The sequence below is a fragment of the Convolutriloba macropyga genome, chromosome 2 (assembly GCF_964194025.1).
Source record: "Convolutriloba macropyga chromosome 2, txConMacr16.3, whole genome shotgun sequence".
In the NCBI taxonomy this organism is placed as follows: domain Eukaryota; kingdom Metazoa; phylum Xenacoelomorpha; order Acoela; family Convolutidae; genus Convolutriloba; species Convolutriloba macropyga.
The window spans coordinates 36,579,893-36,595,232 of record NC_134469.1 but is presented as its reverse complement, the minus strand read 5'-3'; the positions used below and the strand labels follow the sequence as shown (position 1 = coordinate 36,595,232).

At 34.9% G+C, this 15,340-nt stretch overlaps 1 protein-coding gene across 1 annotated transcript in view; it reads right to left on the bottom strand.

The window, feature by feature from the left end:
- The window catches only part of LOC142335252 (uncharacterized), a 46,997-nt gene that overhangs the window by 17,494 nt on the left and 14,163 nt on the right, over positions 1-15,340 (bottom strand). The window contains exon 2 of the mRNA XM_075383673.1: positions 8,909-9,077. Coding sequence (XP_075239788.1) covers positions 8,909-9,077 — 169 coding nt within the window. The remainder of the gene's footprint in view (positions 1-8,908; positions 9,078-15,340) is intronic.

Genomic DNA, 15,340 nt, shown 5'->3' with positions numbered 1-15,340 from the left:
TTGTACAAAAGATTACAAACGCAGGTAAAAACCTGAGAAAAGCATTGTCTCAATGAAAAGCCTCATCCGTACAAACTGATTGAATAAAGTCATTCCCTTGAATTGAAACCCTTTGTTAGGCTCACCGAAACACTTCTGGGGCTTATTTTAATACAGCCTTGGTCAAAGTAGTTCTTTACGGAGAAGCAAAATACAAGCAAAACAAGTAAGCTAAATTGACGAAAAAACGGCTAAAACATTAGTTTAAATGCACTAGTATATCGAAAAGATAACAAAACTCATAAAGTCAATCATTCAAGGCAGCAAATGAACAGTAAACTTCAACCTCTCAGTAAAAATTGGTTCACACGCTGATTTCTTTTGCTTTCGCTTTTCGTTCAAAACTCCGCTTGAAAAATTAGTACATTCTATATAAAAAAAATAGCCAGAAGAACTCCGGAAGTGATCCGAAGCGCCAGAAATTCCGCAAATGAAAACCGTAATTGCAGCCAAAACCATTACCGTTTGTCTTAAAACAATAATTCTTTACATCGCCATACTTGTCTTAAAAAACTGAGAAAATTCACACCACGAGATTTGAGCATTGACAGCATGCGATAAAAAACAATTACAACATCATTCAGTAACGATACAGAAAACGACCGTTCTAAAAATTATAACTTTGACAGAAAATCACAGCATTCTTGATACCGCAAAAATTTATGTTGAAAAAACATTTGCTAACAATGAAAAATGGCAAAATTTTAAGGATGTTGAAATTAATAAAACGTTCAAAAAGAAAAGACAAAATTATAATTTAATAACTCATGAAACTAAAAAAGATGTGCAATCAAGTATGCGACCCAAAATAATGAATTTTGGAAATATAGGAATACAAACAATAAAAATTTCACTTTGCTGTCACCGATACTAAAAAGATCCTGTTTACATAAAACAGATCCCCATAAGCTCCCGATGCCGCTAGCGAAAAAAACCAACTAGAGAGAAATGTAAATTTGATTCTATCAAAACACTAGGCCTAGAATGAACTATGAAGGAATTGCGAAAACAATTTAGAAAAAACCCAATCCAAAAAATTGAAAAACGAAAAAAACCAAAGTGAAATAGCCACATGAGAACAGAAAACCACTAGCGAGAAAGCGAATTTTCTTTCAAACACCGTTTTCTCACTCTACTTTAAATTTAGAGGGGAAAAATTTCACGCCGCAAAACCACTCGCTTTTTCGCTCCACTTCCTGTTTCGGCGTGACCAAAATCACTACTCTAATTTGACTTCAAAAATCATGATAAGTGAACAGATCTTAAAACATAGCCGGGAGAATTCCCGAAACGACTCGAAGGAGAAAATTAGCCATAACTATGACTAAACAACTAGAACAACTATTATGAATACTGAACCTCCACAAATGCCATAAAAAATTTAAGGAAGAATAGAAACGGCAATCAAAAACAAATTCAAAAGCTAGAAAAAGCATTACAAGTTTTGTAATAGTACAAGGAAACATAAGCCGAGTAAATTCACGGCTCTTTATTCACGTTCACAGGCGTAGATCTGTTGGAATGAGGCACCGATTGATTCTCAGTCAATAATTATAAATAATAATTTAGCCTTAAATTCTTGGTAAAATTCTTTAGTGATGCTCCTGTTGAAACAAAACAGTGAAAAACGAACCGAAAGAAGCAGAACAATTCAAGATTTCAAGAAATTCAAAAAAATTAGAACCCCATTAAGAAACCAGTTATTATTGAATAAGAAACACAGAAGGTCACAAAAAGTAGATAACAAAAGCCCGAAAAAAATACCGAAGATTTTAAATTAGTAAGTAAAACGAATATAGATATAAAAGGAAAAAATGATCAACAACTGTAACGGCTGCTTTCCTATCAATGACAAGGAAAGTTTTATACCGCCCAGTTCGTTATTAGCGGTTTACAAGCTGTCGGGATACTAAGTTGTGCAATTCGCTTTTGTAACTTTATATCCGCTATTCTGTAAATTACCGTTGCATTAAACGTGGTTTTATTAGTCCAAATAACTAATCGTTCAGCTTTGCTGAATAATCAAATCAATTGCTTGAACTTCTCAGTAAGTTCCAATTAAATAATCAAATAAATTTCTGAGTTTAGGTTAATAACTCAATAATTCAGTATTGCAGTTTGAGCGCACCTACTTCCTCCAAACGGTGCAGTTCCATCTCGAGCTCCTTTTGCTTCATCTCATATTCAATTTTTCTCAGACGCATTTTGGTGTTAAATTCTCCGTCTAGAGCTGCAAGCGTCTCTGCTTTCTTTGCCCTTTTATCGGAAGACGCTTTGGACTCGTTATGCTGGTTTTCCCTTTGTTGCTTCTTAACTGAAACTTGGGATGTTTCTCCCATAGATCTTGGAACTTTATCATTTGACTCTGCAGCCCTGCTGTGGAGAGGGGTCTGATTCTGCTGATCCGCCATGCTTGTCTGGCCGTGGATATATGGCAACCAATCGGCTTCTAAGTTGATGAAAAATTCGCGTTGTTGGATTTTGTGTCGTCGGTAGAATTCCAAATTGTTGAAGATATCACCCCTCTTGTCAAGTAGCTTCTCTAGGTTGATATCGAATTGCAAAATTTGGTTATATACTGTTTTAACTTTGCTAGGCCGATCCTTATTTTTGATCAGTTCGTAGCCTTCTTTCTCCTTTAGCTCAACCTGCTTTGCGCAGTGCTTGATTTGTCTCTCAAGGTTGCTGTGACTACGAGACCGAGTCACAATTTGTTTACTTTGACGCCGCAGCTTGATGCTTTTCTGTCCCGTGGTTTTGTTTTCGGCAAAGTTCGCACCTCAACGTTGTTTGACTGTGCAACTCGAATTGCTTCGTTGTCCTTCTGTTTTGTTCAAGATTAGACAGCAGTTTGTATTCCACTGTCCGGCTCGGCGGACCAAATGTAACGGCTGCTTTCCTATCAATGACAAGGAAAGTTTTATACCGCCCAGTTCGTTATTAGCGGTTTACAAGCTGTCGGGATACTAAGTTGTGCAATTCGCTTTGGTAACTTTATATCCGTTATTCTGTATATTACCGTTGCATTAAACGTTGTTTTATTAGTTCAAATAACTAATCGTTCAGTTTTGCTGAATAATCAAATCAATTGCTGGAACTTCTCAGTAAGTTCCAATTAAATAATCAAATAAATTTCCGAGTTTCGGTTAATAACTCAAAAATTCAATTTGGGGCTATTCAAAACCAAAATTTGTATCCCTATTGGTTGCTCACTGTTTATGTTTATAAACGAATCTAAGGGGGTACATTCGGTTTCAGAATAGAACACAATTCACAGAGGAGAACCCGTCTTTTGCCATGAGCGGACTTGAATTGTTGACCAAAACAGAGGTCCTTCGTTAGTCACTGGGGCCGAAGCCATAGAGACTAAGTAGCATATAGGTTTTTGGTTTGGAAAACTCAAGTCTGAACTTAAAATCTATCTTTCACCGCCTATTATTTTCAACGAACTGATTATAAGTCCTTCGTATGGTCAAAGAAGGTGAATTTTTGTCACCCTAATGTTCAGCTATACGAGGTTCTTTAATTTCCTTTCTCTCAAGTTACTCAAACTTTCAAGACCAAATCGATGATAAGATAAATTACAAATTTCACGTTAGCAAGACACAGTATTTTACTGCTCAAGTGAGATTGTTTGGCAGACTGGATTTCCTTGTGAAAACAGTTTTCTTAGTTCTTTCGAAGCCAACCTGACTTCAACTAAAATCTCTGGTGTTCTGCTGAAGCTAGAGCTCCCGTTTTTCCACAAAACTGAACCCGGTTTCTATGATCACAACAAAGCCCAGGCTTCATTTTCTGATTGTTCACAGCAATCTGCGACACACACACACTTACTTTTATTAAGCTTTGAAGTGCGTGGAATCAGATCTATGCGAAAATTAACGAGTCTTAGTTCTTTCATTTCACTTCCGTATAAGTGGCAGCAGCTGTGATTTTTTAGAAAAGTCAAACTAACCTTTGTTGTTACCAGGTGTAAAACGCAGTTTTGGTATACAGCAGTTTTAGTGACCTCGTTTTGTTAAGACTTTAACCCGGTCAGCCTGTTCGCACGTTTGGGGGCTCTTCTTACACGTTTACAGATGTATGAAATTTAGAAACGAAATATGTCGACATAAATATTGTTTTAATGTTTTGAGGAATGAATGTTTTGAGGAAATCGTTAATGCTCGGCCTTCACAACAACCACTGAAATCACCGCTTTCTTTTTGATTTGATTTGTGCAAAAGAATACAACGGCAAGTAAAAAAAACCTGAGAAATCAATGTCTGATTGAAAATCCACATCCGTACACACTGATTGAAAAAAGTCATTCCCTTCAAAAACCTTTGTTAGGCTCACCGAAACACTTCTGGGGCTCATTTTATTACAGCCTTGGTCAAGACAAATTTTTACAAAAAAACAAAATACAAGCAAAACAAATAAGCTAAATCGACGAACAAACGGCTAAAACATTAAGTTAAAAGCACCAGAATGTCGAAAAGATACCAAAAATCACAAAGTCAATCATTCAAGGCAGCAAATGAACAGTAAACTTCAATCTCTCAGAAAAAATTGGTTTACACGCTAATTTCCTTTGCTATTGCTTATGGATCAAAACTCCGCTTTAAAGAATATTACATTCTATATAAAAACACAGCCAGAAGAACTCCGGAAGTGATTCGAAGCGTCAAAAATTCAGCAAATAAAACCGTAATTGCAGCCGAAACCATTACCGTTTGTCTTAAAACAAAAACTCTTTACCTCGCCATATTTGCTTTTAAAAAACTGGGAAATTTCACACCACGAAAGCTGTGAGCATTGACAGCACGGGAGCAGATTAAAATAAAAACTATTACAATATCATTCAGTAACAATACAAAAAACCACAGTTCTAAAAAAAATTATAACTTTGACAGAGAAAATCACCGCAATCTTGATACCGCAAAAATTCATGTTGAAAAAAAAATTTGCTAACGTCAAAAAATGGCCAAGTCTTAGGATGTTGAAAAACTAATAGGTCAAAAAACAGACAGAACAAAATTATAATGAAATAACTCATTAAACTAAAAAAAAAGATGAGCAATAAAGAACGCAACCAAAAAGAATTTGACGAAGAAACAAAGAACATACGCGAAAGAACTCCAGAAACATCTAGAAGCGTCAGAATTTCACGAACAAAACCATAGTTGCAGTCAAAAACATTATATTTTCACTGAGAGATTTGAAAAAAAAACATTTGATAAAAATTTTGTCCTCTGACAACGAGAGAGAACTGAGAGTTGACATCAATGAAACAAGCTAACATAAAACCGATTACGACATCTTTCAGAAACCTGTAAGATAAAGGTTGCAACGATTGAAATCCTAAGATATAATTTCGAAAAACAAAAATAGCTAACTCTTGATGCCGCAAAAAATTTGTTATCAAAAACATATCTGTGAAAGTTTAAAAAAGCCAGAGTTCTTAGGATGGATTTATAGGCTCAAAAAACCTGCCGGGCTGACGATTGCAATGAAGAAACTTGTGATGATGGTCTTAAACACTTAGAAGTCCGCAATCTCGGCAATTAACTCTGCGACCCAAAAGACACATTGTGAAAGCAAAAGGCAAATAATATTCTGAAACTAAACTCAACCTTTCAAGGGAAGAATATAGAGAATTAGGACTCAAAACACATTTTTTAAATTGGATTCAAAGCAATTAAGAAAAAAGATTCAAAGATTCTCTTGTCTCTTGTTGGAGCTATCATAGACAAAATGAATTTAAACAAAAATAGCAAAAATTGAATTAATGACAAGAATTATTTATCGAAAATTATTCAAAGAAAAAAACCCGGTTTAAAACCAAAACCGATGCCCGAAGAAAATTCGCACAAAATTGGACTCAGTCAAAATATTTGAAATTAATTGCAGCAAAGTGTCAGGAAAACCAAAAAACAACAAAACAACAAAAATAATATCCAAATTATTAACTGATAAAAGCACAGCAAATAAAACTAAAGGTCTTAGCAAACAGCTAGAATGATAACTGCTAAAATGTGGAAAATATGGACAAATTGATTTAAAAAAAAACAAAAAATATACTGAAACAAATTGTAAAAATGAAGTAAAGACAAACACATTTTATTATTCAATAATTGAGGCTGAAAAAATAAATATCCATCCTGCTGCATAGATTAAAACATAACAGACTTACGTCAGAAGAATTGCTCTCGAAGGACTAGTGAGAATTCTAACCAACTGCTGCGCCTGCTTCATTGGAGGGGTTGTAGTCTGAATGGGACTAAGAAATTCACTCGAGGCTTCACATAGCCTCATTAGATGTTAATAAATAACCACTATTAAGATTTAAAATTATAAATGGCACCAGTTTCGGCGCACTTATCATTTAACTTTTAGTATTAAATTGCCTCCAATTGAGTTCAGCTGCTTGAAATTTTGAATGAAAGATCTTTAGATCGCTCAAGACGCAGAAAGTTAAGGGCGTTTTGGCAAAGTCAAAAAACGGTCAAGCAAAAATTTTGCATAAAAGTACACCCATGTTTACAATAATTGCTTCCCTTTGAGAGAAACTAAAAAGTAAAAACAGGGTTCAAAGATCCGAAGCATCAAAAAAATCAAAAGATGTTCTTGAAGTCGCAAAAGAAGACCTTCTAGTAATTTGGACAAAAACAGGAATAAAAAACGGAGAATTGGACAAAAACTGCCAAAAAATCACATAACAATGAGGCACTCAAGGCATGAAATAATTGACATAACCCTGATTTTTGAAGAAGAGTACGATTGAAGTATTCGCCCATTGTCTGCTTGACATGCATTATCAGGCTCTAAAGACACCGTGGCATCAATTTCAGAGGGCGATAATAAAAGATCATCGACTAAAAATAATTTTTACAAAAGTCAAGCACTGAACGCAACACATGATCAAAAAACTTTTCTCGCTCAGCAAAATGTACATCGGCAATGTTACTCGCTGAACTGCCTAATAAAACTACTGTTTATAAAATACTGATAATTCAATTTTTTGTTCAGGGATTCGCTATCTGGCTGGTGGTAGTTAAGTGGAGTGAAAGGGAGGTTTGGGGTTGGTTAGGTAGGGGTAGCTAGGCTTGGGCGGGTGGGGGTAGGAGGTGGGGAGTAGGTGGGAGGGGCGAGTTCAGTGGTAGTTGGGGTGGGGGGGGGAATGTTTGGCAGTGGGGTGGTAGGTGGGGGTAGTCGATAGAGGGTGTGATGTGCAGGTCGTGTGTGTGTGTGTGTGTGTGTGGGGGGGGGGGGGGGTTGAGTGGTGAGGTGGGAAGTTGAGGAAGGTTGAGGTGTCTGTAGTTTGGATCGGGAGGAGTATGGGAAGAAAACTACTCACTATATATTAGAAACTAAACTACTGCTTAAGTCTATTAATCGCAGATAGAAGTCAACGTTCAACAACAAAAGTCATAAATGAACTTGCTTCAGCTTAAAAAACCTCAAGAGAACCCATGCTCCCCTTTGAGTAGTAAAACTTCAAGAAAATTACGCCCATTCGAGTGGTAAAATCCAACAGAAGGCCAATAGATGTCCCACCTGTCTCTCACACAATTTTTAAAATTTCAAACATAGCCGCCAAATTGCCGGAAAATAGCCGCTGTTGACCCGCTTGACACCCATTGTTATTGAAACAAAAGAAAAAAGAGATAGAAATTGACAAAATTTTTCAAAGTGTTCTTATTTGGTGTGTAAATTCTGCGCATTGGGTTAGATTCTAAGATTGCACTCGATCCAGCTTCTAAACTAAAGGCTATTAAGCATAATACTAACGCCAGCTAGCAATCGCTTTAATGAACTTTGATAACCTAATGAATAATGACTGAATGACCGGGCTTTATATAATTATTCCATCTTTTGATTTTGCCCTTTTGACTTTGACCGTACTCACTACACTGTGTAATTCAATGCGTAAAAGAACTTAAAATTCATTCAGTTGAAACAGTGAGTGAAGTAAGACAGAAGTCAAGCGTGAAAATCGTGACTTATGTTAAAAAGAAGAAAGTGATCAAAAGCTGAGCGAATTTAAAAAAAAACATTGCAGGACAAGTCCTGATGTACAATTCAAAGAATTTTCATTTACTAGACAAAAAACTAGACCTAAACCTGACTATGAGTGAATTGGGAAAACCATTTAGAAAAAAAATCCGATCCAAAAAATTAAAAAACAGTAAAAAATCAAAGTGAAATTGCCGCATATGAACAAAAAACCACTATTGAGAAAGCGAATTTTTGTTCAAACACCGTTTTTTCAGTAAAAAAAATTTCACGCCACAAAACTACTCGCTTTCGCGTTTTCGCTCCACTTCCTGTTTCGGCGTGACAAAAATCAATACTCCAATTTGACTTAAAAAATTATGAAAATGTGTGATCAATCTTAACATACAGCGCCCCAATACAATTCACATTCTTTGAATTGTAAAAAGGAGAGCCGCTATTAAACATTGACAATATTAGCTCGCTAAGCGAAAAGTTTTAAACACCTCTCTTTGTTCTCTTAAAATGCAGTATGAAAAGAAAAGGATTCTCATTTATATCAGCTCTTCAATTTGTTTGGAAATCCGACCTGAAAACCAAATTTTCATGTCCGGCAGTTCCCGACTTAGATACACTCTAATAAGAATTATTCTGAAAAAGACGCTCCGCCAACACTCTTCTTCCTGCTATAAAATGACAGCACCACAATAAACTCCAAATCCTTTGGGTTGCATGAAAGGAGCGCACAGAATGAAATTCATATTCTTTGAATTGTAAACAAAATACATTAACATCAATATTAGCCTCACCATCGCTCACGGCTTTTAATAAGAAGTAACTACGTCTCAATTAAGTTGAACAGTACATATTGCCAATTTAAGCATCCACTAACCATCTCTCAGTGTTTCTATGGTGTAGTTGGCTCTTCTCTCTGACTGACTCAGGGTATCATTTTCATTCTCTAACGCCCTGACCCGATTAGCCAACTCGTTTATCTTCATCTCCTGTCTGTCCCGAATGTTCATCAACTCGTTGTTCTCTTTCTGTATCTCGGCATACCTCTACAAACAGATCGAGCAAAATTGTTCATAACAAAAATTTATGTAAACTTGAAACCACAATTGAGATGTCTTTTAAGAACTTTTATAAATTGAACCAGGAGGCCCACTTATTCCCAATTTTTGTTCAATTTTGATCAAATGGGCAGCAGAGGATGTATTTTAAAATTGTAAAACGCGATGAACTACTGAAAAAAATAGGTAGAAAAGCCGCTATGAAAGATGATCAATTGACGTTAGATTATCCTTGCAGTCGAATTTAATTTTCAACTAAAAAAGAAAAAATAGCAGTAAAAAACGAAAACACCAAAGATTCATAAAACAAAAACCATAAAACTTTTCACCTAAACCCAGGCGTCCCTCATTCAATGAGGCCCAATTGGGACACAGAAATTTGATTGATTGTTTCTAAAAGAGCCAAATTTTGTATCGACTGAGCCTTTTAACATACACTGACAAATTCTTCGGTACAGTTTTTGTCAAATTGGAAAATGGCAACAAACTAGCAAGCAGCAACGAAAACTAATGCAAAAATCAATAAAGTTATAAATCAATAAATCCATAATAACATTCAAAGCAAACTAACAGAGAGACGATTTAAAGCAATCTATTCTCATACAAACAAAATTCAACACTATCTTTTCCGAACTCTTTCATGACTCTAGAATTAACTCTAATTTTTCTTGAAAAGTTTAATTTAAAATATTGTTTTTGCATTTCCCAATTTAATTAAAACCTAATCAATTATATTCGTAAGATTCAACATTGAGAATCACATCGAAAGAGCTCGAGCGGCACAGTATTGAAAGAAAATTGCAACAAGGAGGCTCATAACGGTCCAACAACCGTGATCCACAATCTTGTCTCAATTTTCTACCAATCGAAGCGTAGATAGAATGCTTCAAAGAAGATGATATACTTTCATTTAAACTTTGATAAAATCTTAACAACGGACAAAATTCAATCGAAAAAGATTCACTTAAGCGATATCAAATTTCTTGAATTCAATAGACTGCACACTCGAAAAAAATGCAAAAAGAGATCTATCCCATTTGCAAACTAAATCTCAAACAGTAATTACTTTTATGTTCGTCTAGATTGTAAATTCTCAATTTAGAAATCACGATTGAGAACGCAAACAGATCAAAATTCAAATAGGACTTACCCAATCTATATAATAACGAGTTCAACATTGAGGTAAATCATCTTTGTCCTCGCAACTTTTCAATCGATGGTAACCTAAAAGTTTATCGGATAAAAACATACCCGGCAGATGGCCGGAAAATAACCGCCGCTGATTCCAATAAACATGATTGGGATTGAAAGAATAGAAGATATTGAAAAAAAAACACTCCCGGCAGATTGCCGGAAAATAGCCGCCGTTGATACCAATAAGCATGATTGGGATTGAAAGAATAGATATTGAAAAAAAAGAGTTTTGTACAAAAACATTTTTTAAGTCCGATTTATTTTGATGGCATTTCGTAGTTGAACATACTTCCGTTTCTTAGAGAGATGCTACAGGGGCTACTATCAAAACCAATAAGCATTAGAGATGGTAATAAGACTCATAGGAACGACGTTCAAATAGCGGGCATCTAAAATTGGGCTTTATGGGTTTATCACGTTTCTATTTCTGACTTCAATTTTTTATACTGACTCTGTTCATTTTGAATTGCTTTGCTGATCAACTGATGTTCAAAATCACTTTTAGCAGGATGAGAGAGACTAGCAGAGAGAAGTCAGAAAGATTTCACGCAAAATGTTGAAAAAGCGGCAAAATGAGGTGAAGCGAAATATTTTTTTGTTCGAAGAAGTAAAAAACATAGCAGGAAGAATTCCGGAAACGACTCGAAAGCCGAAAAATTGCAAAAAAATTAAGAAAATTAGTTCCAATTTTCGACATTTTTCGTCATATTTCTCAACAAAAAACTGCTTCATATCCACAAATCTGTAACCACGTGTAAACTAAAAATTGCTCTCAAGTAATAGGGGTATCTTCAATACCCATTTGAGGCAGAAAAACAAAACAAGAGTAAACGAAATCGTAAAAATTAGGCCAGAAAACAGCAAAATACATGAAAAACGTACATGAAAAACGCAGGAAATTCAAAAAAATTTCAGAAACCCTCAAAACCACTACCAAGCCCTGCCTAAAATTAAAAACAAATTATAACCAAACCTCTTAACCAAAAAAAAGAAAAAAAACTGCTCAAAATGCAGCACGTGAACAAAAAATTTTGCTCGCTTACAGAAATTTTTTCAGACCTCAATTTCTCGCTCTTTAGATAACAGCGATATGAACAAAAAACCACTCTGTTCGCTCCACCCTTCATTTTGTTCAGCAACAAAATCACACCAAATTTTTTCACGTGTTTCATTTCCCGCCTCAAAATTCACTCCAATAAAATTGATTGAAAAAAAGGACTTCTCCAATACTCCTCTTCGAGTCGTAAAAAAATAGGAGCGCTATAATAGCCGGCTGAGAAGATGAAGGCGACTATTGAAAATACAAAACAGAAAAACTCAACAAAACCGCAAATTTAAAAATTTTGATGCTAAAAATTGAGAGTCCGAAAATAAACACACGGTAAAATACAAGAAATAAAAACAGTAAAACAGAGTTTTGAGGATGAATCAGCTATGCCATTTTGCTATTCACATAAGTTCATGAGTCGGCAGACTATTAAAGGGCAAACGATTTTCTAAAATCTACGGCACTTGAAGCAAACTTTTAAAAGCAGTCGTTGTCAAATCGGGACATTCAACAATTCCAACTCCGCCACTACAGAAAATCAATTGAACTTGTTGGCAATGAAAATTCAACTTAATACCAAATGAGTGATAGAAAATAAACAGACAAAATTTTTACCACATTGAAGGTCAACAATTCTATATGTATGGTATGAATTTCAAAATTCATATAGAGATATGACTCGTGGATATTATAATTTAAACGTAGGACAAAATAACTAAAACGGCAACTCCAAATTCACTTGCATTCTTGGAAAAAAATTAGAGTCAGTAAAAAGACCATTGGCAATCAATTCAGGAAACTGATCAATTTTTTCATACCACTACTGAAATCAATGAGTTGCTTCATTAGTCAGACTGACAGGACTACGGAGAAAAATATCTACAATGCAAAACCAACTTCCAAATCATGAAGAAATAAAGTTCTAGGCTTTTTTAGATTTCAAAAGATTTGCTCCAGGCAGCATTACCAAAATTTCATCCCCATGTGTTCTATTAAAACAAAGCGACTAATGATAATTGAACAAAATTCAGCTGTTTCTCCAATTTGACAATATAACTTGCGAAAACAAAGGAACCACTTGAGTAATGGCATAAACATAACCGACTAACGTCGGGCGAATTGCTCTCAAATGACTGGCAAGCGGTTGGCTTTCTCAGTGGCTAGCCACAGTTAAGTGAGGCTAGCTTTAGCTTGATTCGACTCTGCAACTTTGTTTTCGAGGCTTTTTAGTAAATAAATAAAAAAACTGATATTTTAAAAAAGTGCAATATTGCAAAATTTTTAAAAAGCTTCCAGATTCCGCAGTGAAAAAGTTCAAAACTATTTTTTGTCTCTAGATTTATGTCAAGTAACTAATCTGCTTGACTTGAAAAGCTTCGTTGGGCAGTAATGATCATAGAAGGAAAAAAATTTTTGAAAACAATCGCAAATTTTACCAAAATGTTGCTGAAATTCAATATATTGAAATCTTCTAAACAATTTCATTGTCTCAAGAGAGAATCCAGTATCCTTATTTCAAGCTTTAAATAGTTTCGCTGGCTCAAAAAGATCCATAAACTGGGAACATAAAAATTTTCCAAAAATTTGACAAAAAATAAACTGCTAGAAAATTGTTACAGCTGGAGTCATTAAAACATTGATAACCATTCCATTAACTCCATAAACTTTGCAACAGCCTATCATCAAACCTTGGAGGAGAACTAGGACCCTGGTTCCGGAAAAATGATAAAAAATTCGAAAGGACTCCAAAAACTTGAAAAAATTGCAAATAATTTTAAAAAGTGTTGATATTGAAATCTATGAAAACATTCAATTACATCTAAAAGCTATGCAGTGATAATCAAACGCTCGAGGAGGTTCGCTGGCCCTTCAGGTTGGAGAAACCTAAAAAATGACAAATTTTCAAATGAAAAAATTGCAGGTTTTGTCAAAAAAAATTGCTAATATTCGCGATGGTAAAATGCTGAAAAACCAATCCATTACCACCAGAAACTATTCAGTAACCTATTATCAAACCCAGGTGGAGGTTGGGTGGCCCTTCAAGTTGGAGAAACCTAGAAATCACAATATTTAAAAAATGTGCAAAAAAATTGTAAGTTTCAAAAAAAATTGCTAAAATTCGTTATGTTTAAATGTTGAAAACCTTCTATTACCACTAGAAGCTATGCAGTAACCTATTACCAAACCCTGCAGGAGGTTCGTTGGCTCTTGAGACTGCAAAAACCTAAAAAAGACAACATTTCAAAAAACTTGGAAGAAAGGCAAGTTTTATAAAAAAAAATTGCTTAAATTTCTCATATTAAAAAATTGAAAGCTATTACATGGCAAATAAAATTTTTTCAGTAACTTATTAGCAAACTCTTAAAGACGTTTTCTGTCCCTTGCGTCCAGAAAAACGTGAATAATGAAAAATGAATAAAAAAAAATTGAAAAAATTTGCACATTCTGTCAAAAAAATGCTAAAATCCGTCATGTTAAAATGTTGAAACAATTGCATTACCATTAGAAACTATGCAATAATCTATTATAAAGCCCTAGAGGAGGTTTATTTACATCCAGGGCTAAAAAAACTCCAAAACAGAAAATTTTTCAAAAAAGCTTGAAAAAAATTGCGAAAAATAGTATAAAATTGCGTGTTTTTAGCGATCGGTTGTTCGTCAGCAGCCACCGGGGGGGGGGGGGGGGCACTGGGGGTTGAAGGGGAGGGAGGGTGGAGGTTGGCAACAGTGGGGTGGGGGCAACAGCGGCGGTGGGGGTGGGGGTTAACAGTGGGGGTGGGGTGTCTTCAACCTCTAAGAAGCGCCCTTCACAACATAAGTCTCCAAAACAGTTTGAGCAGAAACAGCTGAAAGGCTCTAAGAGCAATTGATGCCCGCTGGGCTCTACCTGTTTATCCCGTTTTTGAGGACGAAAAGTCGAAAGCGTCAGACGAAAAAACGGTTAAGCGAAAAATCGAATAAAAAGACCGACAGGACTAATATAATTGCTACAAACTTCGTTTGCAAGCAATTGAACATATATTTAATTAACCATTTTCTATATTAATGAAAAATATTCCCTCGATTTAACTAAAACGTAATCTATCATGTTTGTAAGATTCAATATTGAGAATCACTAGATTGTAAATTCACAATTTAGAAAACACTATTGAGAATGCAAACAGATCAAATTCAAATAGGAGTTTCCAATCTAAATAATAACAAATTCAACATTGAGGTAAGTCACCTTTGTCCTCGCAACTTTTCAATCGATGGTAACCTGAATGTTTAACGAAAACAAAAAAAAGAAAAACTCCTAACAAAACCGCAAATTTAAAAATTTTGATAATACAAATTGAGAAACCGAAAACAAACACACGGTAAAATACAAGAACTAAAAACAGTAAACACAAGCAGAGAGGTTTGAGTATGAATCAGCTATCTCATCTTGTCAGTGAGATTATTTACAAGTCGACAAACTATTGAAGGGGGAAACGTTTTTCTAAAATCTACTGCTTTGAAGAAATTTGAAAACATTTTTTTTAATCTTCAAAAATGTAAATTTAAAAGTTCTAATCACAAAAAAAACGTTTGGTTAAATATTTACATTTTCGAAATCGCCTCTTAAACATATGAATAGTTTGGTCTTTATACTTCAGTGGAAAAAATTCTTAAAGCCTCCTACTTGTCTATATATTGGAACACGTTCATGCAGTTTGACCATTTCGCTGCTTAGTTTTTCCTTAAATTTGTTTTTAGTTTTCGCTTTTCGGATTTCAATTGGCAAATTATTCCACTTCCTAGAAAAATTTCTGATCAGTGACCTGTCACTCCATATGGATTGGCACTTATTCTTTGGAAAAAACTGGACAGTTCTGAAGTTTTTGGTCAATTCTGCAGTTTTTGGTCAATATTTGTGTATACAAAACATAGATGCAAGTTTGCATTTGCCTTATGTTTATCGTAGCTTTCGAATGTTTGTAAATTATGTAAATTGGGCCCTGGATTAGATTCGACATCACCGCAAACTA